Source organism: Pleuronectes platessa, chromosome 3 (genome assembly GCF_947347685.1).
Source record: "Pleuronectes platessa chromosome 3, fPlePla1.1, whole genome shotgun sequence".
Taxonomy (NCBI): domain Eukaryota; kingdom Metazoa; phylum Chordata; class Actinopteri; order Pleuronectiformes; family Pleuronectidae; genus Pleuronectes; species Pleuronectes platessa.
In genome coordinates, this window is record NC_070628.1 from 22,437,542 (window position 1) to 22,465,466 (window position 27,925).

The 27,925-nt window shown below is 44.8% G+C and overlaps 2 protein-coding genes across 2 annotated transcripts in view; one reads left to right on the top strand and one right to left on the bottom strand.

The window, feature by feature from the left end:
* Positions 1–527: 527 nt before the first annotated feature.
* On the bottom strand, positions 528–18,469 carry cep170ab (centrosomal protein 170Ab). Its single transcript, XM_053418205.1, has 20 exons — positions 18,366–18,469; positions 18,027–18,123; positions 16,242–16,384; positions 16,018–16,107; positions 14,807–14,885; positions 14,539–14,597; positions 13,940–14,102; positions 12,371–12,937; positions 11,874–12,229; positions 11,655–11,786; positions 11,316–11,448; positions 8,906–10,345; positions 8,389–8,632; positions 5,122–5,230; positions 4,782–4,931; positions 3,716–3,804; positions 3,219–3,312; positions 1,183–1,234; positions 905–1,087; positions 528–547 (listed from the first exon to the last, which is right to left on the bottom strand). Exons 3-20 carry the CDS (start codon positions 16,344–16,346, stop codon positions 528–530), a joined length of 4,065 nt encoding a protein of 1,354 aa, XP_053274180.1. The 5' UTR covers positions 16,347–16,384; positions 18,027–18,123; positions 18,366–18,469.
* Positions 18,470–21,008: 2,539 nt separating this feature from the next.
* Positions 21,009–27,925, top strand: part of LOC128437059 (B-cell lymphoma/leukemia 11A) — a 35,809-nt gene continuing 28,892 nt past the window's right edge. The window contains exons 1-2 of the mRNA XM_053419062.1: positions 21,009–21,390; positions 24,118–24,510. Coding sequence (XP_053275037.1) covers positions 21,336–21,390; positions 24,118–24,510 — 448 coding nt within the window. The 5' untranslated portion in view covers positions 21,009–21,335. The remainder of the gene's footprint in view (positions 21,391–24,117; positions 24,511–27,925) is intronic.

Below are 27,925 nucleotides of genomic sequence, written 5' to 3' on the forward strand. Positions count from 1 at the left end.
TCTTTGTCTTCACTTGATTTAAATGACATCACCAAAATTTAAAAAGGCATGGATAAGAGTTTTAAATTTAACTATAAGAAACATTTACACAGGTACATACTGTACACACCCAGTTCTTTTCCAACAAATAAGCACTATGGCTTTTTAAAAATGGAAAATCATTACTGGGATAAGCTTGGGGGTCGCATTTGCAACAGGCCAACAATATATATTTTCAATAAATAATTCTATGGCAGGATTAAAGAACGTTTGTCACACAAAGCTCTGCTGAATCCATTGCATCGTTCCATGCATTGGCCCAAGGACTCCTGACTGACAAACTTTGATTTTGATATGAATCCTATGCGAAGATTTGAAGGTAATTAATTGGCATGACTGTGTTTCACCTTTGGCAAAAGTCAGAGATGCTTTGATATATGAAGAAAACGCGGAAACTGGATCTAAGCAGGAATTTTCAAAGTCAACTTTTAACATCACGTCCTGTCATCTTCAACGTTTTCTACATCTGTCCTTTTTTTCAAATGAGTTCAAGGGTAATAAGGATTAGCTGCAACACAAAAACACAGATGGGTTAATGCATGTTATATCGTAGCCCCCATTAATGCTGACGTGTTTTCATACTGTGTATCTCACATCCTAAGAGCTGCTATTTAGGACTTTAACAGTAACATGATTCAGTTTGGCAGACAGATGACACTCAGTCTTTACCACATGATAAACATCACCCTCCTGTTTCCGGACTGAAACCGAGACAATAACCTCACACCAAGCTAAGCTCAGTGTACTGCCTAAAATAAGGGGTGCATTCTCTGAATTATGTCCATAGTGAGTCAGTTGTAGGATCGGGGGCTCTGCTGGGGGCCTGGGTCTCGCCCTGTTACCTCAGCGTGGTCTGAGGATATACAGGCTTCAGAGGTCACTCCTTCAGGCCTGGAGGATAAGTGCGAGCCGGACAAAGCTTCAGCTCCAGGGTGCGACGGCTCCTGCTGAGACCCAGGGCTGAGCTTCTGGTCAGCAAGAGGACTGGTGATGCCCAGGGAGGTCAGGGCGTCCAGGGTGCCGTCCGGGTCAACCATCATGTCGATGACTGTTAAATAAAAATTAAAAAATGGTTGTGTTTGAATATCACTTTAGCCTTTCTATGTTGGGAACCTGTGAACACTAAAGAAAAGCATCCGATACCTAGCAGCTGTCGTTCCACTCTCTTCAGGTCCTGAAGAATGTGTGAAATCTCCTGTTAGGAGAACAGAAATGAAAAATTAAGGTCGGTCTAGGATGTGATTGAGCGAATAAATTGCCTGGATTCAGCTCCTCGTTGCTGCAGGAATAAGTTTGGAGCCGTTTGCCCTCAGCCATGCTTTATGAGCCCTGTGACTTGTGCCGTGGGTAGACATATCTTTTCAGGGGTTCAAACGAGGCCACGCTGGGTTAAAGGCACGATTTATGAGCCTGCTCCGGGAGAGGCAGACATTTTGTGGACTCTAACTTTTTATACCCTTAACAACAGCTCATAAGTCTTTTTCTTTTTCCTTTTGCTCTCCAAAAAAAGTATCTTGGGTTTGATCCCCTCAGACGGCTTTGACACCGTCAGCACTCTCTGTGATTGCTCCAGTAATTAATCACATATTGTCTGGTTTGTGAAGGATTTGAAACTGTACGGTATTATTCAATTCCTTTGAAAAGCTAATGAATTACTGGTATAGATAAACTCTAAGGCAAAATGTGCACAAAATGCATTTCTGCCAGCATAATAGGAAAATGCAACGATTAGGCTGTTTAGACTTTCCTGATATTCCTTTATTCTGATGACCGAATAAAAATGCATTGGATTGAGTTTCAAAATAGTGCAGTCGAAGAGCAGTCGATACCTTTTGCTGTCCTTTTTCTTCCAAAAACATCAGCACATTATAGTCAAATATACAGAAGCATATTGCTTTCATTTGAGGGGGGGGGAAAGATGGCTGAAAATCCTTCTACTTCCCATCTGAACAATCCCAAACACCTAATGCTGACAAAGTAATACAATGATATCGATGTTATATGTCTACGAGCCAGTAGGCAATTTGTAGAGGGATAAACCAAAATGACCAAAAATTCATCCATTAAGATGTTACGGCCTTCGACCGACAAGCAGCATAAACTTGGTAGATACTTTTGCTGTGTGCCACAACAAGCACACAGTTCTCTACTGCAGGGGTGTCCTCCACACCCATATCCACACTGATCAACTCTAAAGGGAAAGTAATATTCACACAAAGTTTCGTGACAATCTATTAATGCTTTGTTGAGTTATTTTGTATGCATGCACGCACATGCACACACTCACACAAGCACACAAACACTTTATTACTTTACATTGGCATTGTTATTAGTTTGTTTCTTTTGCGCAGGCACCGCAGGACTTTGAGATTGTTCGGGTGGAAAAGGGCAACGATATTGATCTATCTTGTTATTACAGAGAAACAAAGCAGATTTTGAGCCTGCAGGGAAATCATTACCACACATTTTCTGAAACAAGACAGAAAAAAAAGCTAACTAATTAGCACTAAACATGAAGTATAGTCAAGGCTTATGGGAATGTTAATAATATTGTGCGGACAAAAAGTGGAAAAAGTGAGATTTAGACCTGATGGTGGTCTAAGTTAAGTGATTATATCCCACAGTTGTTGAGACATCTATCTACTAATTCCAGAAATCTTTGTCTCTGTCTGTCTGAGACTCGTACATCTCGCAGACTGCTTATCCTATTGGCTTCACACTTGGCAGGAGTATCGCTGAGGGCCACAGAAAGTGCAGTGTCGAGTTTGGATCAACAATAAATTAAATATTAGCAACGTTTGAATAAATAGGTGACCAGTACCCTTCAGCGGCAGCAGCGGCTGAGACTCATCAATGTGACAGTTGATTACATCAACAGCGTGTTCATGGCAACGTCAATCACAACTAATACTCTAACTCGGGATTTGCTAAGTCGGTTTACCCTGAACTAAACAGATTCGACACTGAATTTGGGGTTAATTTAAAACCCCAAATGTCAATATCATGGGAACACTCAAGAAAACCCCAGGAGAGCACATAAGAACTCATCCTGAACTGAACAAACCCCAGACTACTCAAAAACCTTTGCTGCTAGTGTGGATGTAAATATTGCTGTAATGTCTACTTCAGAGTCCATTACTAGATAAAAGAGACGGTGTAAGGAGTTCACTTGCTGTCACCTTGTTGGAGGTCTTCTGGAGCAAGGAGTCGTGCTCCACCTGCAGCTTGCTCTCAATCTCTTCCCATTTCCGCTCTCTATCCTTGAAGAGGATCCTGGAGGGCAGGCAGGTACCAAAATAGATGAAAGTAAAAGATGTGAAAGAAATGTTTAATATAGCTCTTGATTGTTGACTGCTCTTGTTAGTGGACTGCTAAAGTGATTTAATTCAGGCAGTGTCTGCAGATTGTAGAATGAAAAAAAGGCCTTTGAGTTGTCATCCTGTGAGTTATAATAAGATAAGTGAGTGGTTGTCAGAGTAAACCTTTGTGATGTGCCACTCAAACTCTGCTTGTTAACCCAGTTCCAACATAAAACAGACAGGAAACTTCAAACAATATACAGTATGTTCACGTTTGGCAAATCTACCTTGCATTTGCAGTTTTCTGAGTGTGGTGTGTATTAAATTCACATGGTTTACGATACAATAATGCCTTGTCCTGTCTGATGGATGCTCACCTGATTTTGCAGCCTGTTCTGTCAACAGACTGACGTATCCTGGTCGACAGTTGAGTCACAGACGCTAGGAATAAACCGTCTAGCACCGCCTGATGGTTGATATAAAGAAACACAACTCTTATTTAACAGAGTGTAATGACTACGTAACGTATATGGTGTAACCTTAGTATGAAACCACAGAAGCTGAATAAGCCAAATAAGAGCCATATTATAAAAAGTATTTTATATCATCTCAGGCTTTGATTTTTGTCCAATCAGAAGCTGAAGAGTTTTGTCTGCTGAGGAGGGAGTGAAGTTGGCATGTAGGAAGCTCCCTCTAGTGGCAGTCTTTTGCAGCAAGAGTTTAGTTGATATCTTCTAACTGTGCACCACTGTCTTCATAAACCAAATAATGGAGGTGAATTGAATGCCGGGCTAGGCTCAACTGTTTCCACTTTATAATAAATACAAATAATAGACTGTATTTATACGGAACAGTTCAGGCCTAAAATACAAGACTTAGTACTAAATGTGAAAGCAATGACAACACTTTAATAAAACAAAATAAGGATCAAATTAAATATAAATAGCAGGGTAAGCTAACATTGGCCAGGATAAAACAGCCATTAGGTAAAACGTTTTTTTAGGAGTATGAGATAAAGCAACAAAAAAAAAACAGCACGTCAGTAGAAGGCTATTGTGAAAAAGACGTGTCTTAAGGTGTCTTTTGAATCTGTCATCACATTTAGAGTCTAAGATGTGCGGAGAAAGTGCTCCATAGTTTAGTGGTGTAATTAATAAAGTCTGGTTCTCTGTGCTTTTTAGTTCTGACATCAGAGACAACAAAAAGGTTTCAGTCAGAGGATCTCAGGGACCGAGCAGGCATATGTTTTTTTCAAGCATGTCCACACGGTAAGATGAAGCAAAGGCATTCAGTAGACACACCAGACAGAACAGTGTTACAGCAGTCCAGCCTGCTGGAGATAAAGGCATGTACATGTATTAGCTTGTCTGTGTCTACCTGGGAGGGGATTGGTCTCACACTTTTAAAGATAGAGCAGTGCTGAATACTGAAGCCCAGACTCACATCCTCTCTGTTCCATGTCTGTCTGCGGATGGAGCGGGAGCTCTGTCCACGAGAAGCTCGGGGCCGCAGCTCTACGGAGCGCCCGTTGGGTCCAAGATCTGCCGAGGGACCAACGAGGTCCGAGCTGTCATCGAAAACCCCCTCCTCCATCTAAATCAGAATCACGACACATCAAAGAATTATATTTTGACATAACCTCTGGTATGAGGAATGTTTGTATCATTACATTTAATATGGGTGGCACATGGTAAAGAAAAACAAATACATTCTATAATGATCAAGTGCAGCAGATAAAGAAACCTCTGCTGATCTTTGGTTTTGTAGAATGTGTTGACTTTACCAAAGGTCCTGGATCAGTGGCTGCAGGGCTGACTGAGTCGATCTCTCCTGCCACATCGTGGATTTCTCTGGCGAGCATGGCAAGGTCTTTGGCAAGGTCCTGGCTGATCCTGATGAACAAATACAAATCATTGATATCCATGTAGGATATCTTTCTTCCTGGCTTTCTGTAATAGTTTCTCCAAGGTTTCTCAGAGATTTTCAAATAGAAAGCACAACAGGATACAGAAAATCTTAACTGAAATTTTAACAACAGCAGAAGCAGTATATTCTAGTACAGCTATCGTGACTCATCGCTGCTCTCCAGCTACAGTGCCTTGCATAAGTATTCACCCCCTTTGGACTTTTCTACATTTTGTCATGGTATAACCACAGATTAAAATTTATTTCATCGTGAGTTTATGTAATGGACCAACACAAAATAGTGCATCATTTGGAAGTGGGGGGAAATATTACATGGATTTCACAATTATTTACAAATAAAAATCTGAAAAGTGTTGAGTGCATATGTATTCACCCCCTTTACTGTGAAACCCCTAACAAAGATCTGGTGCGACCAATTGCATTCACAAGTCACATTTGCAAGTCACATAATTAGTAAATAGGGTCCACCTGTCTGCAATTTAATCTCAGTATAAATACACCTGTTCTGTGACGGACTCAGAGTTTGTTGGAGATCATTACTGAACAAACAGCATCATGAAGACCAAGGAGCTCACCAAACAGGTCAGGGATACAGTTGTGGAGAAATATGAAGCAGGGTTAGGTTATAAAAAAATATCCAGAGCTTTGAACATCTCTCTGAGCACCATAAAATCCATCATAAGAAAATGGAAAGAATATGGCACAACCGCAAACCTACCTAGAGGAGGCCGTCCACCCAAACTGAAGAGTCGGACAAGGAGAAAATTAATCAGAGAAGCAACCAGGAGGCCCATGGTTACTCTGGAGGAGTTGCAGAGATCCACAGCTGAGGTGGGAGAATCTGTCCACAGGACAACTATTAGTCGTCTACTCCACAAATCTGGCCTTTATGGAAGAGTGGCAAGAAGAAAGCCATTGTTGAAAGGGATCCATAAAAAATCCCGTTTGGAGTTTGCCAGAAGCCATGTGGGAGACACAGCAAACATGTGGAAGAAGGTGCTCTGGTCAGATGAGACCAAAATTGAACTTTTTGGCCTCAATGCAAAACGCTATGTGTGGCGACAACCCAACACTGCCCATCACCCTGAGCACACCATCCCAACAGTGAAACATGGTGGTGGTAGCATCATGCTGGGGGGATGCTTCTCTTCAGCAGGTACAGGGAAACTGGTCAGAATAGAGGGAAAGATGGATGGAGCCAAATACAGGGAAATCCTTGAAGAAAATCTGATGCAGTCTGCAAAAGACTTGAGACTGGGGCAGAGGTTCATCTTCCAGCAGGGCAATGACCCTAAACATACAGCCAGAGCTACAAAGGAATGGTTTGGATTAAAGAATGTTAATGTCTTAAAATGGCCCAGTCAAAGCCCAGACCTCAATCCAATAGAGAATCTATGGCAAGACTTGAAGATTGCGGTTCACAGACGGTCTCCATCCAATCTGACTGAGCTTCATCTTTTTTGCCAAGAAGAATGGACAAACCTTTCCATCTCTAGATGTGCAAAGCTGGTAGAGACATACCCCAAAAGACTTGCAGCTGTAATTGCAGCGAAAGGGGGTTCTACCAAGTATTGACACAGGGGGGTGAATACTTATGCACCGAACAGATGTCAACTTTTTTGTTCTCATTATTGTTTCTCTCACAATAAAATGTATTTTGCACCTCCAAAGTACTATGCATGTTTTGTTGATCAAACGGGAAAAAGTTTATTTAAGTCTATTTTAATTCCAGTTAGTAACAGTACATAATGGGAAAAAGTCCAAGGGGGGTGAATACTTATGCAAGGCACTGTACATTTGAGTTTCTCTCATTTGTGTAGGGGAGAGCGGGGTAATCTGGGACATCGGGTAATGTGAGACACCCCCTGTATCTAGGCAACGCAACACATTTGTGGTCATATGACCATTATGTTTTCAAGCCCCTCCCATTGCCCCCCTTGCCATGAAGGAGAAGTTGGTGTTGGTGCTGTGGAAAGTGTTTTTTCACAAAAATGTGTTTTTTGCATGTAAAAGTAAATTTTCTTGTTTGAACTTAATCAACTGTTGTGTCAAAACAAATAGATTCAGGTAGAAAAACTTATATCATACATGTTGATGAACCATGTGATCGATGCTAGCTGAAGATTAGCCTGAATTGCTAAGAGATGTTGTTTTTTCTAAAATGGTGGCTGTGGGGTAAAGTGAGACAAATGCTGTGGGGTAAAGTGAGACATGAAGCACATGTTAAGTTTAGTCTTAAACATATTTTAGTGTTATGTTACATTATATATTTTTTATTTAATGTCATAAACATAAGAAAAGCCAAGAAACTATACACCAGGAAGACAACCTGGAGCCAAACACCCCTCACAGAGATGGAGAGTGCAGCCTCTGAGGTCATGCAAGGAAAGAAGTCCTTAAGAAAAGCTGGAAGGGATAGAAATATTGATAAGACAACCCTCAAAAGATTCATAAAGAAAAAAGAGAAAGAGAAAGTAAAATCATTAGCCTGGGGTGCAGTAGCTGAGGTAAAGAGAATATTCACAGATGAGATGGAGGAGGAGCTTGCCAAACACTTAAAACAACTAGCTGACCAGTTCAATGGCCTTGCTCCAGTTAAGTGCTGTGAACTGGCATTTGAGTACGCAGAGAAAAACAATATCCCTGTCCCTGCCAATTGGACAGAGAAACAATGTGCCGGTAAGCTAGGGTGTGCAAGAGATCACATGAATCATAATAATCATAAATGTGCTTAATTGACCAATCTCCATGATTCTGTTACTAGTCCGATATTAGTTTTGGAATGTGTGGTTGTCAATCTAGCTGTCGGGATTTTAACTACTACAACATGTGTTGTTATGGTAGTTTTAAAGTAGAAAAAGTAAGTGGATCACTTTACCCCCGTGATTTCTCTGGTCTGTCTCACTTTACCCCGTAGCTGGGGTAAAGTGAGAAACCAGACCACTTTTTAAAAAAACAATCATATTTTCACTGCCCTTTGTCCTGAAGACATTCTGATCATTTCCATTGATAGAAAACATCCTGAATTAATGGGAAATGTGTAAATTTTACTGATATATCATTTTAGCTCGCCTAGAGGGGAGAAAATGTAAAAAATGTCTCACATTACCCCGCTCTCCCCTACCTGGCTATTTCCTCGCTGTGTGCTGTCCAGTCTCTCATGTACTCGTCCTGCTCTCTGGAGTGCTGCTTCGGGCCAGTCAGGCCGGCAGGATTGGGGGTAGCTGGAGCCGAACCCCCAAGCTGGGCCACTCGAGTTGACAGAAACGTCTGTGTGCTGCCCTGCTTGGAAACGTGGCGGTTCGAGCCGTAATCGTCCTCCGAGGTTGAGGCGTACTCAACGGGCACGCGGCGCCATCGTGTGCCAGCTGAGGAAAGAATAGCATTTTCAATAGATAGATAGATTTATTCCCTTTATAGCAAGAGTATAACTTGATCAGTTTCAGCAGAACAAACATAAAAAACAAACATGGATATTACATATAGATAAATGATTGGTGTTAGGTAGAAGTTATTGCACTGGTATGGTGCTTGCAATCTTTTCTATCCCAAAAATTGCATATTTAAAAAAGATAGCAATTTTAGAAAGTGGAAGCTTTCATTGAAATATCGACTGAGGAGATTTTCTTATAAACACTTACATGCAGGCGTGACATGTCCATACGTAGAGCCAGCTCTACTCTTGTCAGGAAGCTTGGAGGCGCTGTTCGCCCTGGCTCTTGGTCCAGGCACTGACGCCGCATTGGGTCCTCTTAGTCCTTGTCTGATATTATAATCTCCTGCCACGCTGCGGGCCCCCAGACCTCTACTCCTTGTCACAGTGGCCTCTGAGTCGCTCTGGGCTGACGGGGAGCCCACCCTCGGCCTCCTCGGCTGTGCCAAAGCCTCTATCCTGGACATTCCCCTTCTTGCCATCCCAGTCCTGGATGTGGAACTAGCGGTGGAGGCCTCAGAGGCTATTGACATCCGGTCGATATCAGCCGGCTCGGTGTCTGATGAATCCCCCATCCGGGCTCGTCTCAGTAGGGACGACCTGGTGGGCCTTGGCTTGGGGGCACTGATGGTTTTACTCGTTGCAGAAGAGGCAGGGGTTTGGGAGACCTTAGCCCGACTGGACTTGGTGCTTGCCCCCACTGTCTGTGCTCTGGGATGTGAGTTCCTGGTGGGCTGGGAGTCTGAAGGGAGGGAGTTGGAGTTGACGTCATCGTCAGTGAGGTCCAGGGAAGTCCAGGGGCGACTGCGTGGCGGAGGGCCAGATGTTCTAGTCTTGACCCTCCTGTCCTGACTCTCTTTGCCTCCTGTAGGTCTCTTGCTGGATGAGCACACTATTGTTTTTTCCTTCTGCTGTCCACCAAGGATCCTGCGTCTTTGGACAACTCTCCTCGCCCCATCAGCCTGGCTCACTGTGCTGGTTGTGTCCACGTCCGACTCTGGTGACATGGAGCCTTCGATGGACTGACTTGGTGGATCACCCTGGTCTGAAATAGTGGTCTCTAAAAAGGCTGCCACGGCCTCGGAGTCCTTCTGCACTGTGCCGCCATCGATGCCAGTCTCCCTACTCTGAGTTCTGCTGCCTGTCAGTCCATCAATACGTGGAATGAGCTCGTTGGGCACGTTGGTGCTTGGTTTCTCCACAGTAAAACTCTCCTGCCTAAACAACGGTTTCCCGACACTCTCCCTCGCCTTCTCCTCCTCCTTTTTCCTCTTCCTCGCCTCCTCCATTCTCCTCTCGCCACTGGTTAATGGACGAGGGGGAAGCTTAGTCAACACGCCTGGCTGGGCCGATCTCCCACCACCACTGTCCAATGACTTGGCTGGTGAGGAGCGACTCGGGCTCCCGCCGTGACTACCCACGCCTCCACAGGGGTGACTTTTCCCCCTGACCATCTTCTCGTCTTGGTTTTCCTTCTCCTGTAGCTCTGTGTCCTGTTTCTCCCCCATGTCTGTACGCAGGCCTGACCCCGGAGTCCTTCTTCCCAGGGTGAGCTCCTCACCGGGCGGCTGGGGTAGGGTCCTCCTCTTACGCTCCGTGTAGCCTGAGGAGGCAAAGGAAGCTGAGTGGCTGGACTCACTTATTTCAGCTGAATGGAGAGAAAATCGATTATTAGTGGACTATCCTGAAACTGACAAATATGGGTAAGGGTCATAAACATAAGCCTCAATGGGAATGTGTTCTTTCGTTCACTAACCTCAGAGCAGCGTAACATTACCTAAGGTAGTCCAGTAATAGCACTTTGTTACATTACCATAATGTAAACCTAGTTACATAGCAATTTATCCAAATCTTGCTAACATTAGCCACAATAATCCACTGGTCATTTGAATGATGAGTTTTTAGCTGCAGTGTCCATGAGTTAAACTTTCCATTTGTACAAGGAAGACTGTGTTATTTCTCCTGCAAATGTCAAACTGTCAGGAAAAGGAAAAATGACTAAATTCAACAGAATTGGAAACTTTTAGCTGATACAGGATTTCCGCAGGTTTCAACAAGTTAAATTCAAGACTTTTTCAGACCACAACGAATAAAAATGAAGACCTATGTCAAGTGAGATGGAAATGAAGGAATATCAGGGTCCCAGAATTCCTCACACTGCCCCATAGCAGTTATAGCTGAATTACCTCAACACCTCATTTTATGTCAGACACTAGATGCAGAGACAGAAGATGTATAGTCTTTCCCATAACCTACTGTGGAACGGTCAGTAAGAGCAGGGTGTTTGTAGATGACCAGTTATCAGTTTAATATCGGTCACGTTTGTAGTTTTATTACATTGTGCTTATACCTGTATCTCTGAGAAACAAACTATGTAAGACATCCTTTTAAAGCACAGCCGAAGAGGCATTATCTAAACTTTAACATAATGAAGACCAACCTAAAAGTGTTGGTACGTAATAGTTAAACATACTTAAGTACTTAAGTCAAGTCTAAAATCTGATTATTCATTTCTCAGCTTTTCAGGACCCAATGGAAACCCTGTAATATTACAAATGAGCCGACCGACCAAAAACCATAAGTCTTCCCTGCTCGGATGAGCTTACGGTCCTACACACCTCTGTCCTCTGTAATCATGACGTGACTCTCCCCTCCCGATCCCTCAGGATCTGTCCTGATGTGACTGGCAGCCAAAGTAGCCCACTGTGAGACCCAGCGAGGCCCACCCACCACCAGTTCCTCAGATAGCACCTGGACAGAGACAGCACGAAAGATACCAGAGGGAAAATGACAGCATTTAAACACAGAAGCAGAGGCTGTTTGTTATTCTTTCAATGATTTATCTTGTCCCACACAGATTGCAGGTATACATTAGAAAATAACCTCTGTCAATAACACGAGACATAAATACACATAGCATTTTGACCGGGCTTTAAAATGACTGGGACTATGTGCACCTCTGCCTCCATGCGTCCAGGCTTCCCTCTGTCTCCCATCCCCCCAGACCTCTGGGAGGTGACTCTCTCTCTTTGGTCAGCGGACCCCGGCCTCGACACACACACAGCCTCCTGCTGATCCACACCAAACACCTGCGATACACACACGCACAAATTATTCTCTGACATAAAAGAGGCAAACTCAACACTTCAGCATATTGCAACTTTCCTCTTCCGCACCTTATCGATCATTTTCCTGGCCTCCTCCTCTTCCTGATCTCCATTCTCCAAGTCGATGGTATAGGTCCCTCTGTCGCTATAATCGTCTCCATGCTGCTGGCACTCGTCACGCGCGCTCTGCTGCTGTGGTGCCGAACCGCATCGCCTCTCCAGGAATCCACCTGTAGCTTTGGAGGTTGAAGACTTGCGACGGCGCGCAGGACTGTCCTCCTCCGCAAAGAGCCCCTCTGGCACGTTAGCTCGACCCTCTCTGATCTTCATCCCTGCGCCGCCCCAGAGGCCCCACGGACGATCCCTCCGCTGCTCTCCGAGTGCGTTCTCTGAGTCGCTCTGTGTGCCGTCCTCATGTTTACTACCTGGTACGGGAGAAAGAGAGGTTCATGGGTAAGAAAGAGCCTAAACCTCATAAGCAGGAATAAATATCATCCAGGCAAGTGATGTTCGGTCGCGATGGTGAGAGCTGCTGCACACACACACACACAAACACACCCACCCACCTTTAAGACTCTTTAGCTGGACAGGAACATCACTCTTCACACTTTCCCCGTCGTCCTCTGCGACCGTCTCCTTGAGAGCCAGCGGCAGCTCGTTCTGGGCCAGCCAGTCAGCGACTTTGACCTCCGCCGCAACCATGGCCGTCTGCAGCGGACTCAGCTCCTCCCCGACAGGTCGTTTAGGACGCGGCCTGGACTCTGGCCCTACCTTCGCAACTCGATCTTTCACGGGGACTTTAGCCAACGCCCCAGGGTCGAACTCGATGGTGAAGGAGGCGTGGCCATGAACAGGCTCCACAGCAGCAGAGGAGTCAGCCTCTGGTTCTCGTGAGGGGGACCCGCCGCTCAGCTTACCGGCTGAGGGAGTGTCCTTGGTTGGGATTTCAAAGTAGCTCGGCTCCTGACTGGAGGTCGTTTGCGAGGCGCAGTTTGAAAAATCTGGTTTTTCTCTCTTCTGCTCAGAGCCCTTGTCCTCAGGCCTCCCTGGTTGTTGGCCATTAGGGTCTCCATCTCCCCACCAGGCAGGCTGGCCATAGAGGGGGGTGCCCCTTTGCAAAGCTGATACATCCCCTGGCAAATACAACAAGTCGGTTGGTTTTACAAGAGAATGACATGACTGCATACATTTTTAATGTATGGATTAATTATTTCATTTTTGAATTGTTCGAAAACTGAAAAATAACAATAAAAACTTTCTGGAGCTCAAATTCAGGAATTGAAATGGGTTGGCCTGTCTGACTAACAGCATAAAATCAAGAAATTCACAGAAATTTACAAAGTTTTTCTCAGTTAATCTTCTGACAGCTAACACCGATAAAAAAGTCGAGGCTTTAGTGTAAAGGTGACCCTGCTTTGACCTGCATGAGGAGATAAGCCTCACAGATTCTGTGACTTCTTTCAAATCACTTCAGAAAACCCATTTTACAGACTTGCCTTTATGTGATGACGTTCTTTCTTTATGTTATGTTTTATATATGTTATGCTTTTTTATTTGTATATATTTGCTTTTATGTGATGTCGTCTTCTTGCATTTTAAGCATTACCCCTGCTTTGCCTGACGAAACACTTTGAAATCCCTGTTCTTAAAGGTGCTAAATGGAGCGACGCCTATTCAGGCAGCTAACTCGAGCTGCGCTGCTCCAATCATGTGACATACATCATGTGACATACCTCACTCTCCACAATCATCTATAATACACACCCACCTTATAAGGCGGTTTATTTAAGCAGAGAAAACCCCCCATCACTCCCATTGCTTGCCCCACTGCTGCGTCAGAATTGCTGCCAGTTGCTTCAGCCCCTCCACCACCCCAGCATCCACCTGTAGGCTCCGACGGGGGCTTACAAGTATTTGCTTATCACTCCCATCATATCTATGTAATCATATAGGGGGGAGTGGTTAAGTTGCAGCCTAGACGCCATGTGTACGCATATGTAAAGATTCCGGCAGCTCAAGATTGGGATGTGCATTGACGTAGCTGTGGCCTGTAAAGGAAAGGTCAACACTATGCCATTCATAAGCTGATGCACTATTGTAACCAGGGACTGTGCAACGTGTCCTTGGATGCTCACCTGTGGTCTTGTCCTCCGTCCTGCTGGCCTCGGGGGGCTTATCGGTGGTCGCCTCGCACACTGGTGCTGCCGCTGCTTCAGGAGGTTTCACCTCAGGTTTAGAAGCTACACCTTTTGGAGGCCTCTTCTGGTTCAGCTGAAGCTGGCTGCTGAATTTCTCGTGCTGACGGATGAGACAAGGGCAAGGCGAGTTTAAACTGATGGAGGCAAATGCTGCATAATGTAGAATGGCAGGGCTACAACCAAGGGATATACAGAACATTCTTTTGTTTTTGTAATAGAATATAACTGAAGAGAAGCGCTGAATATTAAAACTGATTACTATGTTGAGCTACTTGAAATTCTGTGTTGGCTGCAGCTTCCTGGGCAGTTCGCTGTGATGACACGGCAGAATCATAAATCATGATATTAACTTCTCCAGTTCAGCAGAGCTCTTTGTTCTCTTTGACAAAAATCCGTCTCTCTGTTATTTCCACAAGGACAGAAGATATCCAGCTGTCCTGCTGTGAGCGGACACACTGTATTTACACTGTCAGTCAAGATCTAAACTTCAGATACAGGTTTTGTCACTGCATGCACTGTGGAGTGGAGCGTCTGACCTTCAGGGCTTCTTCGGGAATATGCATCTCTCCTCGTACCACAGTGAACAGGTTGGTATGTGAGGCAGGTTAAGAAAAGTAAAAGACAGCGAGCTCTACGCAGGGTTGAGAAACATGCACTGATCGCCTCATCTATTATATAGCAGCTCACAGTGCAGTTAGCATTCACAGCCATTCAAGAACATATACGGTTACAGTGTTGTCAGTGTTCACTGACCTTATGCAGTGACACCCACTGGGTTCTGACAAGAGCACGTTCAAAGGATATCGTATCCAAACCTCAGTTTGTCATCGGTTTTCAGCGTGACGTAGATCTGCTCCTGAATTCTCACGTCATTGACGAATGTCTGCAAGTAAAAGATGACTGTAGTTTAAGCTCAGGGTCTGCTGATGTATCTCACTAGTGTTTGTTACTTAATGATTTAATGGAGGCTAACACAAAGTCCTTAACTTATTTACTTTAAACAGATATTTCATGATTCGAATTATAATGAACTCCATCATGGAGGTTAGGATTTCACTTGTCGGTTTGTTTCTTTGTTAGTTAGCAATATTACACGAAAGCAACAGAATGGATTTCCATGGAACTTGGTGGAAAGATTTGGTATGAGTCAGGGGAGAAGCCATTACAAATATGTGTGGTTCTGGACCAGGGGGCGGATCTATGGATTTTTTTAACTTTCTTTAACATTGTAAAAAAGGATGTTTAAAAAATAATGTACACTTTATTTTGACTGATCGTAGAAGTAACACATATTAGACAAAAGTCATAAAACACACTTATTTAGTTATTTTAAAAGGATAACACAGCTCTTGCTTATGATTACTCTGAGAACATGATCCATAGTGATGCTGTGAACTCCAACATGTTATTATTTAAATATAGATCTATCGAGTCTTGGAACAACGGGGGGGTTTAACCACCCAGTTGTAGTCTCACATGCACATACAGACACTGAGACGTTCTTTGTCCCTCTTCACCGTTCTGACCTAAAAGGATCTCTCCCTAATTTGATTTGTCTGTAAGTGCTGGAAAACAAAATCAACACTCCTCACCTTGTGTGCACAATTACATTGAAAGGTTCAGGAGAAGCTACCCTGAGGTTTTGGAAAGTCTAAGTCAACATAACATGGAGGTATCTTTCAGAGTTACGGTTCCATTTGCCTCTTTGTGCTGCTTTCCCTTCACCACAGATCAGCATGGAAACACTGTCGGGGGAAACACAACTTCAGCTGACTTTCAGAATCTATTTTCCAGCAGAACGAGGCCTGTGGATTCTGTTCCCCAACCCTCCACTTCGAGAAGGGGCCAGTACAGACAGGGGGAATTATGTCAGCGGCCAAAATCCATTTCAATGTACCTATGGATATGTTTGTATATTAAGATTCAGTTTAATGTACGTTATGGTGTCATGCTTTCTGAGCAGTAAGTAGATGAAGCAGTAAAGACGCACAGTGGTAGATGAACAACACACTCACCCCATTCAAGCTGCCCAGGTCCTTGACTTTGTGTTCGTCGGTGTTTGGCTCATAGTTGACGACGGCGTGCTGTTTGTCCACACTGCGGGACTAAACCACACAAAATCCAGTCAATCAATGTAATCCATGCTAATCTGCACTGCTTCAGAACATCATCCAGGCGGATGATGGATGACAGCTCCCAAGCCTTGCGTCCAGTGCTGTTACAGGCTACAGTCACGTACCTGCAGCATGAGCTCGCAGTCGTCCCTCCCCACAAAGATCATCTCCCTGGGTAGACGATGGCGCGTCCCCCCGCCGCTCACCAGGAACCAGGAAGTCAGACTCATTTCTGCCTCGTGAGCTCACCTTTGACCATTAATGCATCCTGCTGGAAACAGGAAGAGCGTTAAGACTGCCTAGATCCATCCATCCATCATCCAGCCATCATCCATCATCCATCCATCGTTAAAAAAGATATGCAAATACAACTTGTGAATGAGGCCTTTAGCTTCATACAATTAGAGCACGCACATTACTTTAACATCTGTTTAATCGGTGCATGTGTGTGTGTGTATGTGAATGTATGTGTGGGCATGTTTGTGTGTGTGTTTGTGTGTGTGTGTGTGTGTGTGTGAATGTGTCATATGCACTGCAGCTATTTCAGGTATGACCCGAGGACACTGACGCGCTTATCTCGGCCTGTGTTATGACAACATGAAATGGGAACCATGAGTAAAAACCCACAGCTCACAGAATTCCACACATCATCCTCCTTAACTCGCAAATCAAATTAACTCAGCGGAGTAGCCCTGGTCACCAACTCCAAGAGTAAAAAAACACAAACAGAAAAGAGGAGGAGGAGCTCGATATTTCACAAGAAGGAAGGATGGAGTGAGAATGACTAAGAAGAGAGAGATCAGAACACAGATAGCATTTCTGTGTTCTGATCAATATACCCAGATGTGGGTCGTTGTAAAGTAGCAAATGTGGCCTAAAATAAATGTGGGCCTTTTCCGGCAAACACGTGGTGCTCTCAGCAAGGTGTGGTGTTGATGTGAGCCTAACGTGTCCCAATAACATTATAGCACAAAATAAATTTGGGCCAGCTTTGGTGATTTTGGTTGACGTGCGGTATTGCTATGGCTTACTTGTGGCCCAGATCTGGCAAACAGGAGCAGACCGCCCAAGTGACATCATTTGACGCTGTATGTGGGCCGGATGACGGTGTGGCAGTATGGCCCAGATCTATGCCAAAACTATTTTGCTATGTGGAATTGATAATAATGAATTGAAGCTAAATTGATCGGAGGCTTTTCAGAAACATGCCGTCGCACTTGGAACAGAAAGAGGCAGTCGGACAGAGAGGATTCCAAGAACAACGTATTTCCCTTTTTTCCATTATATGATTTCGATGCAGTTGTGAGGTTCCTCCGTGCACGAAAAACTAGCACAACAGCTCTTTACACTGGGACACAGGGCCAGTCATCCCTCTGCTGGAGCACCATCTGCACACAGGGCCTTGCTGACTCATGCTCGAGAAGCAGCCATATAGGTGAATTAGCAGGATTTAATTATGCACACTTTGTCATATCTCCTGTTTGTGCATCAGCTCAGTTCCAATGGGACCTGACAGCAGCTCCTCTCTCTCTCTCTCTCTCTCTCTCTCTCTCTCTCTCTCTCTCTCTCTCTCTCTGTGTGTCTGCCTGTGTGCATGCATGGCTATAACTGTGTGCTTAACCCTTTCTGTGGCATGGGCTTCTGCTGTGGCCCAGATTTCCTCTTGGCCGCACACGGCCCAGCAGCATCACTCTCAGATATGAATCCTCCCTCTGCAAATGACAACACATCCACTGTGCGTGCGAGGCTGCGGAGGCTAATGATGGGTTGGAGTCGGCCAATGAGAGAGGCTGGAAATTAGCCCGTGTTAGGCCACGTCTGAGTCCATTTGTTTAATAAAGATCTACTGCTGTGATGTAATGATATGGAGGATACAAATAAACAATGCATATGGTTTTGAGAGTCGCTACCTTCGCTACAGTGGAGCCTGTCTGCTGTGGATGCTGATTAGCGATTTGCCATCCGACGCGTATTGATCCACACGGCGCAGGACATTCACGCACGTCTCTGTGAGACAAAAACACACATTTACAACGATCACCATCATGTATCGTTGTGGAACCAGGTTAAGAGGCGGATGTCTGTGCTTCGCCTGTCCTCTTTATGGTCGACACACAGCCTGGGCTTGTCGCGATGCTCATTTCACCGTCTCCGCCGTCAGAACCGAGGAGGCAGCAGATTCCACCAGCACCGGCTCGTTAGAATAAACACACAAATAAAGAGAAAGGTAAATAAACACAGGAGCTTACATGTCACTCAACGGGAGATCCACGGTCAATCAGCATCCGATCTGTGGGAGTATTGTGGACAGAGCTCCTGCTGATGCCCAGCCCAGCTCCTCCAGCACTGATGCGTCTTGGCCTCACGGTGGCGCTGTGTGCTCGCTTAGGGAGGGGTGCATGATGTTATGTAATAATGTATCGACAGCAAAACATTAGAAGGTGAACGAGGGTCCTTAATTAGATGAGTGCTTGTAGATTTTGGTAAATATACTAAAATCAATATCATGTGCAATATTATACATTGCAATATTATACATTGCGTATTCCAATTGTCATTTATACTTATTGCCATTTTTGAATGAATCTATTGTCTCATGTAACCTAGTTTATTATCATTTCTACTGTTATTTCGAGGCTCTAGTCCTGCATTATCCTAAACACTTTCTATACATTTTGTTTACTTCCCATATAATACACAATATGCTTTTATTTTATTTTCACTTAAAGTTTTTTGACCTAATATATTATTGTTTTATACATTTTATTACTTAATATTAACGCTTATATTACTTTGTTTTTTATATGTATCGTGTGCAATATTTCACATTACTACTTTTATTATTTACAACATAACTTTATTTTATATTGATATTTATATCAGGCACTGGTTCAGCATATACACTTGATATTTTCAATTTCAATTATATGTATGTTTTCTTTTCTTATAAATACTGAAAAGATCTAGCACGTGTTGAATTATAATATTATTGTTAATAATCATTTTAATGATTGTAATCATAATAATAATGATAACTGACTACATGCTGTGCTTGCATTGTGATTCATATTTAGAGTCAATCTCAAATTGAGACATTAGATGGCGCCAGAGCACTGGGCAGTGCGAGATATAGTTTCAGTTGCTGATTCTGATCACTTACATGGCACCAACACTATTATTAACACTTCAGTCTAAATAAAGTATCAATAAGGCCAAAGCATACTACATAATACAGTAGTTATATATTTATTGGTTTATAGGTTATATATGAATAATCTCCTATGCCAGTAACAGCTGATTGTTATTTACGGGCCCTCATCTGTGTTAAATTAAGCTTTTATAGGCTGAAGCCTACAGTGGACCATGTGACTAATCTGATTCAGCCTCAGTGTGGTATAGTTTTCACCATATGAAACCAAACAGATGTAAAAAAAAGAACATTGGTTTAGATTATTTTTCCACATTATGTAAATCTATAATTACAACAATGGGAGCTTGTGCAGGCGATGCACAATAGAAACCTGTGCTACCTCCAGGCTACAGCTGACTCCGACTGAAGCTGCATGGACGTTCCATTACACAGCCTATCATTTAAAGTGCAGACACACTTCATTGGTGCATTAATCCTCAGTGGTGCTCGTGAACCATGGAAAAAATGTTTTTTGTCCTTTGGCTTTAATGTAAAATAAACATAATGCTTTGTAGCTGCTGCCACAAAGTCAGTGAGACAGTGAGGGAGAAATGCAGCAATCTTTAAAAAATGTTCCAATGACTTTTGTCTTAATTAGGTACATGTCTGTTGTTTTTACTCCCACATTGAAATATCACACTATTTCACTGATTGTAAGTCTGCAGGAAATCAGTGTCGGGGGCTCCTGTAGGCCGAGTAAAGGTTAAGCACTTCACAATGCAGCTATAAAACCTCACAATCAGCAGAATAAAACAGTACGGTAACTTTTCCACAGTGTATTTTCAATGTGCCTATCAACTGCTCTTATCTATCACACAGGATACCTGTTGAAGATGAAAAACAAGATAGCAGTTAAATACAGACTCAGGTGAATTGTTCACACAGATTCATTATCTTTAACACACTGTTATATCACACCCTAAATCAGAGGATGTATGATTACGATACAGGCTGAAATCTATTTATACATTATTATTTTTTTCATCCTTTTTCTCTATCAATAGGTTAAATCCAACGCTCTGAACCGCTTCTCTCCCCTTTCTTGCATTTAGGTCAAGACTCAAGGTGGAGAGTTAGGTCAAGACTCAAGGTGGAGAGAAGCCAAAGTTAGAAAATAATATCTGCAGCCAACAAAATAGAAATGAAGGAAACAGTCACTGTTCAGGAAGATAACATCCCCACAAAACAAATCAAATAAACACGTGCCATCATGGCAGTGTAAAAACCCTTATTAAAGAGTGGATTCATTCAATTGAAATAAAAGCACCAACTCTGATTATCACGTCAAAGTACAAACGTCCAGAGTATCATTTACATAATCACTGCATATTCAAATCAGCTCTGATGGACGTGAATGCCACTTCATCCAGCACACCCCTGCTGCGTTACACTATGATTTTACGGCTGCTCCACTTCCATGGATCTCTCTCTCTCTCTCTCTCTCTCTCTCTCTCTCTCTCTCTCTCTCTCTCTCTCTCTCTCTCTCTCTCTCTCTCTCTCTCTCCCTCTCCCTTAGCCCAGCCCCCTTGATCCCCTCTGTCCATTGGTGTCTTCGGTGTCTCACCCCCCTCCTCCTCCTCCCCCCCCCTCCTTCCATAGGTATAGTCCATAATCAGTGTCCATTGGTCTTTATTATGGCCTGTCCCCCCCTCCCACTTGCCGGCTCATGGCCCTGCCCATGTTCACTGTGTCTCGCAGCGCGTCCATCTCCTGACGTTCAAGTTCGCAGGGACGTCACGTCCGCACTTGAACTTGCAGCTCGGGGGGGGCTTCGCTTCTTTTACCCCCCCATCACTTCACTCCGTCTTTGCGAGAAAAGTCATGAGGAGCTCCGCACAGCGCGCCGCGCTCTCAGCCGCAGCCTCTGAATGATCCACAGCGCGTTCTCCTTCTTTTTTCTTTTTCTTTCCTGCCTTTCCTGTTCTCTCTGGATGTCAGACGCATCAATGAAGATATTTCATTTGGAGTCTATCTCGTAGGAACGGATTTCCCAATGTGAACTCAGCCGAACGGCCGCCACTGAACCAACATGTCTCGCCGAAAGCAAGGCAAACCCCAGCACTTGAGCAAACGGGAGTTTTCGCGTAAGTGGACATAGACACGCTTTCCCCTGTGTTTTCCTTTTAACCACCTCTCCCTCTCAGAGAGCCACCTCTTCTTCCCTTCCCTCCCCGTGTGTAGGGCAACTTCCTCGGGGAGTGTTGATATGTACGAGACGGCTGCGCGCACGGAGCCGCCGCTGTCCTGAGTGAATTTACCAAAGGCACGCGTAGCCAAGACCACAGGTTATTTCAGAAATGATAGTCCGGTGAAAGTTTTGCAACAAGCCGACAGGGAGACTGAACTTGCGCCGGGGAAGGTGTTGAATAACGCAGCCTTCCAAGTTTCCTTCGCCATTAAAGGGCATGCATGGGCTTTATGGCCGGAGACCTTTGACTATAAGAAGCCAGCCCCGCTGCTGCCGCCGCTGCCGAGAAGTTTCCAGCTGTCTCCTGCTGCGTTAAACCTGCTCCGCCACTCCAGCCTACCTGCACTGTGGCTCGTAAGAATGTATTTACAGAGTTTGGTGCGGGGCTCGGACACAGGGAAGTGGTGTTTACATACCCACTTGGCCACAGCGCAGCGCAGAGACCTCGTGTGTGCGTTACGGACAAAATATTGTGCCTGTGCCGCACATTCCTCGCAGCTCTCTGTTTAACGTCAGCGTGTGTTTAACGTGCGGAGCGTTGTCTTGTATCATAAACAGATATGCGTTGTGTTATCCACAGGAATCTCTCCGCAGCAGTCGCTGTTAGGGGACCCGGGGAGAGGGAACGCAGTGAAGTCGTTTTTACGCGCGTGTCTGATTAAATTGCGGAGCTCTGGCTGACATTGTGCGATGTGTGTGCGCGTGTATGCTTGTTTTTCCACGTTGTCGTGATACATTTATGTTTGCAGGTGGGATTATTCCCCACCACGAGTGTTCATACCATAAGGAACTGCTTCTTTACGCGCGCCACAGAACGCGGAGACGTCTCCAAATCCCCAGATTGTTTTAATCTACCCTCTAGCTGCAGATCGGGAGCTTGTGTATACGCTGCTTTAATTATTTTTTCATCCTAAATGTTATCTCTGCATGCTGCTTCCTATACGGTTGAAACCAATTATGCTCTCGCAACATGTACTGCAGCCTATGCTTTCAGGGCAATTGTGGAAAGGTCTGCCAGTGGGGGGCGCAACGTGATTATAGTCCTGTGGGCCACTTCTGAACTTGAACTTGATCCACTTAATCCCTGTGCTGCTTGGAAAAGCGCATGCAGAGGGTCGTTTTATAGAAAGGAATGAGGGATTGTGGCAATAGTTCATGTCCCTTGCATTGCTCATAGGCCTATATTAATGTAAGAATTGATTAATCCAAAATATTTTTAAAAAAAATGCAGAAGGAAAGTGTTCAAAGTCGAACCTGTGTTTCCATGGAACAATTCACAAAATCAAAGATATATCAATACATCTTTTTAAAGGAGTCATTCACCCTGCATTTGTGGCGTTGAGTCCAGTTTCATTTAGAACTCTGGATCCTGTGGTGATCTTTCCTGGTGCAAAGCGAAAATTAATTGCACATTTATATGAAGAAATTATTGCACTGTATTTATATATGAGGCATTTATTTTCTTGTTGATTTTGATCAATGTAAAGAATAGCAAATATTCTGATTTTGCCATTATTCTGCAAGTGCAATTGATGAAATTATTGATCCATGGAAAGTCATAATAGTCTAAAATGGCAAAGGAAGAGGTCTAATGATTTTCCTGATAGAGGAACACACCCACTCCTGTATCCCAGTGGGAAACGTTGGCCTGAAACTACTTTAAATTCTAGCGCAGTCTGATGTCTGAAAAAAGGGTTATATTTTAGTTATTCAAAAAGTTATTCACATCACTCTTGCTTGGCATCAAAATGAGATTATTTGGTTTGAAGGAAATCTCCCCACCTAACCCAGCCTCACACACCTCGCCTGTGTCCGCGGCATAAGCTGGTTGAGATAAGCTCCGGTAGAAATAGGGGCGAATTCCCTCATCTTTAATGCAGTCGAACATACAAGTAACGGGGGCCTATCTTGCATAGTCCCTCAGCACCTTCTCATCTGACCCGACACAGAATTAAAGGTTGAACTGGCGGCAAGAATTCATCACATCTTATCTCAACATCCCAGTCGGGGCGCCCGGTGTCGTTTACCGTGTGGCTAGATTACTTCTTTTTAAAATGCTCTCTCTCCTCTCTCCTCTCTTCTCTCCCTCTCTCTTTCCTCTCCCTCCCCTCTCCCTCCCTCTCTCTCTCTCTCGCTGTCGGTACTTCAGGGACCTACTCCACATCCAACCCCTCAATGTCTAACCTTGGTTCACGAGATCCCAGCACTTTTAACGAAATGGGGTCCAATCATCTTGAACTCAAATTAGAATCTATTTTTTGATTCTCAGAGGTGTTAGGTTCATTAAAAAAGCGAGATTGGCAGCACAATAAAGAGGGTCAAGCGACTTAATCATTTGGCTGCTGCCTGCAAGCTGAATGTGTCAGTCCTTATCGAAGTCCCCTCTCGTTCTTTCTTTCTTTCTTTCTTTCTTTCTTTCTTTCTTTCTTTCTTTCTTTCTTTCTTATTTTCTTCAAAGTATTGACTATAAAAAGCCCACCTGACCATTTCCCTGTTGCTGTCTCCAATATTCAGGATTATAAGATCAGATACTCAGTGTTCTTCTCGGTAGCCTGCCTTGTTTACAAGCTCTACCTCTCTCTGTACAGTATCTCACATTCCTTTTTCTCTCCCGTCCATCCAGCTGAGCCGCTGTCAGGTGTTTTACCAGAAGAAGACTCCCACGACTCCCCCAGGCTCGGAGTGGCCCCGGGCGATCTCCTCAAAGGGTACCAGGACCTGCTGACCTGCGGCCAGTGCCACTCCCGCTTCCCCCTGGCTGACATCCTGCTATTCATTGAACACAAACGGAGGCAGTGCCACGGGACCCACTGCACGGACAAGCCCCTGGACAGGCCGCCGTCCTCCCCGCTCGCCTCGCCCCTCTCCACGTCCTCATCGCACTCGCGGAGCCACCACCAGCACTCGCGGAGGGCGTGCCACCCCGTGGAGGTGGCTGTTCAGGTGTCATCGCAGGATGAGGATTGTTTATCGGCTCCCTTGCAAGGAATAATCCCCAAAGTGGAGAACATCACAGGTAAACACAGTTGGAGATTAAAATGGCTGCCATGCAAGAGTAAAGTTCGGGGAAGGTCTTAAGGTGTGTGGAGTGGGTCACACTTCCCAGGGTTCACAGAGAGTTTACTTCAGAACGAGAACAATCACCCTCTCTGATTTCATGTGGGGTTTTGCCTCTGGTGGTGAAGATGTATCCAATCTGCACAACCAGGGTGTGAAATATCTGCTGCAGCATTTAGGAGCTGTGAATCTCACTCAGCTGAGCCATGAACCCGCACGGAGACAGGAAAATGATTGTGAGAAAGGGAAACAGTAAAAAAAAAGAAAGAAAAGAGACGCACAGAGTACAAAGACACAGATTATAAGAGAGGGAGAGAAATGGATTTCCTTTGGTTTGTTGCTGCATCACAGATGTGCTCCGATCCTGTGGCCTCCACATTGCGCTCTCATGTGGTGCTGAAAAATGCATCTCCATCCCTCCCTTGCCTTATTACACTGTCATATCTCCCTCTCCCTTAAACATGTGCCGTGTTATGATGCTAAAATTAAAAAAAAAAAAGAGACAGGAAAGAATGTAATTATGCTGATCTGTCAAGGAAGAAGCGTTTATTTGAGGGACCCAACAACCACTAATTGTCCGTTTTTTTCTTCTTCTTCTTGATTTGAGTAATTAAGGACTTCTTAAGGCGGCTGTTTGGTTTGTCGGTCGTCCGCTGGGGCTAAATGAGGCTGGAGTGAAAACATGAGTTGCTGTGCAAACAAGCATGAGTCCCTTATGACCGGTTTTACAGAGTGGGGTTTGATTTTCGACCAGCCTCTTTGAATGTTTATTCATTTCCTTTAATAGATCCGATATCTTGTGCCAGACTGAGCTGATGGTCCGGGCCGTTGTGATTTAATTTGAATCCAATTCAGGCTAAACAGCGGCGCTCAACAATCTGCAGCACTGTACATGTGTTAGCCGGGGCATCGTAAAGGGACTACTGTTATCTGTGGTTGGCCAGTTAGCCCTCTGTCGTACAGAATGACCACTGTTCATTAGTTGAGCAGTTTGTTCAACATCTGCGCACACACACACACACACACTCATAACTACACACATGCACGTCCAACATGCCTCTTGGCCCTGTCAGCTGTTTGAACATGTTTTTCTTTGCTCATTTAGTTTATCGTGCAGTGGAGTTCACATGATATCATAAGGTCACTAGCATTGTGAGCAGGGTTTTATTTATAGGAGCCATGTCTCGGAGCCTTGTGTAACGGGATTTATTTGGGTTAATAATGGGTAAATTAACTTGTGTGGTAGTGTGCGGAGTGCGGTTGTTGTGGCATCTCATCCGATTGTGTTATAACCTTGTTACAGTGTTTACAATGTGTTTAAAGGCTCTCCGTCTGACGATTAGGGGAAATGAGAAAACACAAGTGTGAGGTCAAACGTGGCAGATTGGGAGAAAGCAGCGAGAGGTTTTTGGGTCAAACAGGAGCTGCGGCCACTGTGCAGGAGCAACCACACATTAGTCACACATGCATAAAAGTCCCCCCCCCATCTCCACCTCTGTGTCCAAGATTGATTGGTCCGGACTGGCAGTGCCAGCACGCCACCCCATACTCCATATGCTAGCTGCCATGTTCTCTCACACCGCTCAGTTAGAGGCTGACACTGTGCTGAGGCATCTCAATACGCAAGCTGCATCTCTGCCATGCACCAGGCCTCACTTCATTCCAGTGTGTGTGTTATATGTTACACCCTTAAAGACGCTCGCTGTATGCGGCCCCCTCTGCCGCCGCTGCCCTCCCCACCTTCCTGCCGAAATGTCAATCGACGCAGATGGATTTCTCTACGGAACAGCAGCTTAAACAGGCACGGGCTTAGGTGGGGGGGGGGGGGGGGGGGGGGGGGGTAGGTGCATGAGGAAAGAAGCTGCTGGGGTTAAAAAAAAAAGGGAGCTGACACCCGCGATGGCTGAACCATGAGGTGGGGGAGATTGGGGGGGTAGTTGTCTGTAATACACCCAGAGCTGGAGGTGAAGCTTTTGCCCCTCAGTCTCCGTCTACACGGGACAGCTGAGGCCGTCTGGGAGTCTCATGGCTGCAGCTGGGGCTGGGGTCTGGGGTCTGGGGCCGTTAGGAGAGGGGCAGAGCAGCCTGCGTGCCGTCATTTGCATGATAAACAATTTAAGATATGCATAGGGACACCGGAGCTTGTCTCCAGATTATGGATGGCCCAGAAAAACGAGCAGATGACAGTTTCTCACACAAACTAAGTGATTTGCGGAGTTGGTGTAAAACTGGATTTATTCCACGGCATATAATTACTATTAAAGGGGGCAAGGGGGTGGAGCAGATTCATAGTTTTTATTTGCATTCCCATTCATTATTGTGCGGGCTGAATGTTATCAGTGGGATAAATGATTGTTTGCTCTTCCAACATTGAGCAAGTGGAGCAAGATGCTTTTCATCGTTATGATTTAGGATGGGCTTCATCATGTCCCACATACTATAATTACTATTTTTACAAATTGTTTCTCTTCACTACATTTTATGAACCCGGTGCCACATTCTCGCGCTCATATCGCTGCGGTGGCGTGACTGGTATTTATCCGTCCCAGCGTTAGCACCTCTCGCATTCTCGCCCCGTGTATGGCCGCTTGTGGTAATGAGGCCATTGAAGCCGCTCGAATCGACCACCATCTCACACTTCTGCCTCCTTCCAGAGCGCCGCCTCCATTGTAACCTGGACTGTGAATCGATACTGAGTTAATTATGCCAGCCACCTTTCCTCCTCCCCCCCCCCCAGTTGGCTCTATGAGAAAGAAAAACATTCGCGGAGCGGTGATTCCTGTAACACCTCTCCGTGGCTGCATGTGTGTCTTCTTGCAGCAGCTTGCCTGTCCTGTTTCTCCCTGTGCGCTGTGGAGACAAAGGTATTTAGCAGGCTCCCTATTGGCATCGTGCCACCTTTCTCCAAACCAAACCACCAGCCCCCCCCCTCGCTCTCATAAGCACACATATACACACTGGATATCTGTTAGGCAGAACTGGGGGCTGGGCTGTGTGTGTGTGTGTATGCTTGTGTGTGTGTGTGTGTGTGTGTGTGGTGAGAGGCTCCCTGGTCGTGATGTCTTCCTCCCTGTGTCCACTGTGTCTGTGTGTGCGCATGGGTTGATGTGCAAGTTCACATGTGGCGTGCGCCTTTGTTTCGGTGATCACTTTAATTGATAGTGAAAAGGCACAGGCGCATGCTATTGTAATTATTGGATGCCGGCTAATATTTTCAATATAAACTCCATTGTCTGTTCAAACTGACTTTAATTTGATCCTACAGCTGCTGTGGGCTCTGATAAAATCAGTCCTATTTTTGGCTGTGGGCTCCGCTAAGTCTTAATGGAGGTGAGCGGGAGTGAGGTTTTTAGGATGAATTTTTCATAGAGGAC

What these genes read in the sequence shown, in the direction of transcription:
- cep170ab (XM_053418205.1), bottom strand. Translation starts at nt 16,346, where the DNA reads ATGAGTCTGACTTCCTGGTTCCTGGTGAGCGGCGGGGGGACGCGCCAT. An exon ending in CATGATTACAGAGGACAGAG is followed by an intron (nt 10,346 to 11,315) that starts GTGTGTAGGACC and finishes CTCTCCATTCAG; the next exon opens with CTGAAATAAGTGAGTCCAGC. An exon ending in CCACTGATCCAGGACCTTTG is followed by an intron (nt 4,932 to 5,121) that starts GTAAAGTCAACA and finishes ATTCTGATTTAG; the next exon opens with ATGGAGGAGGGGGTTTTCGA.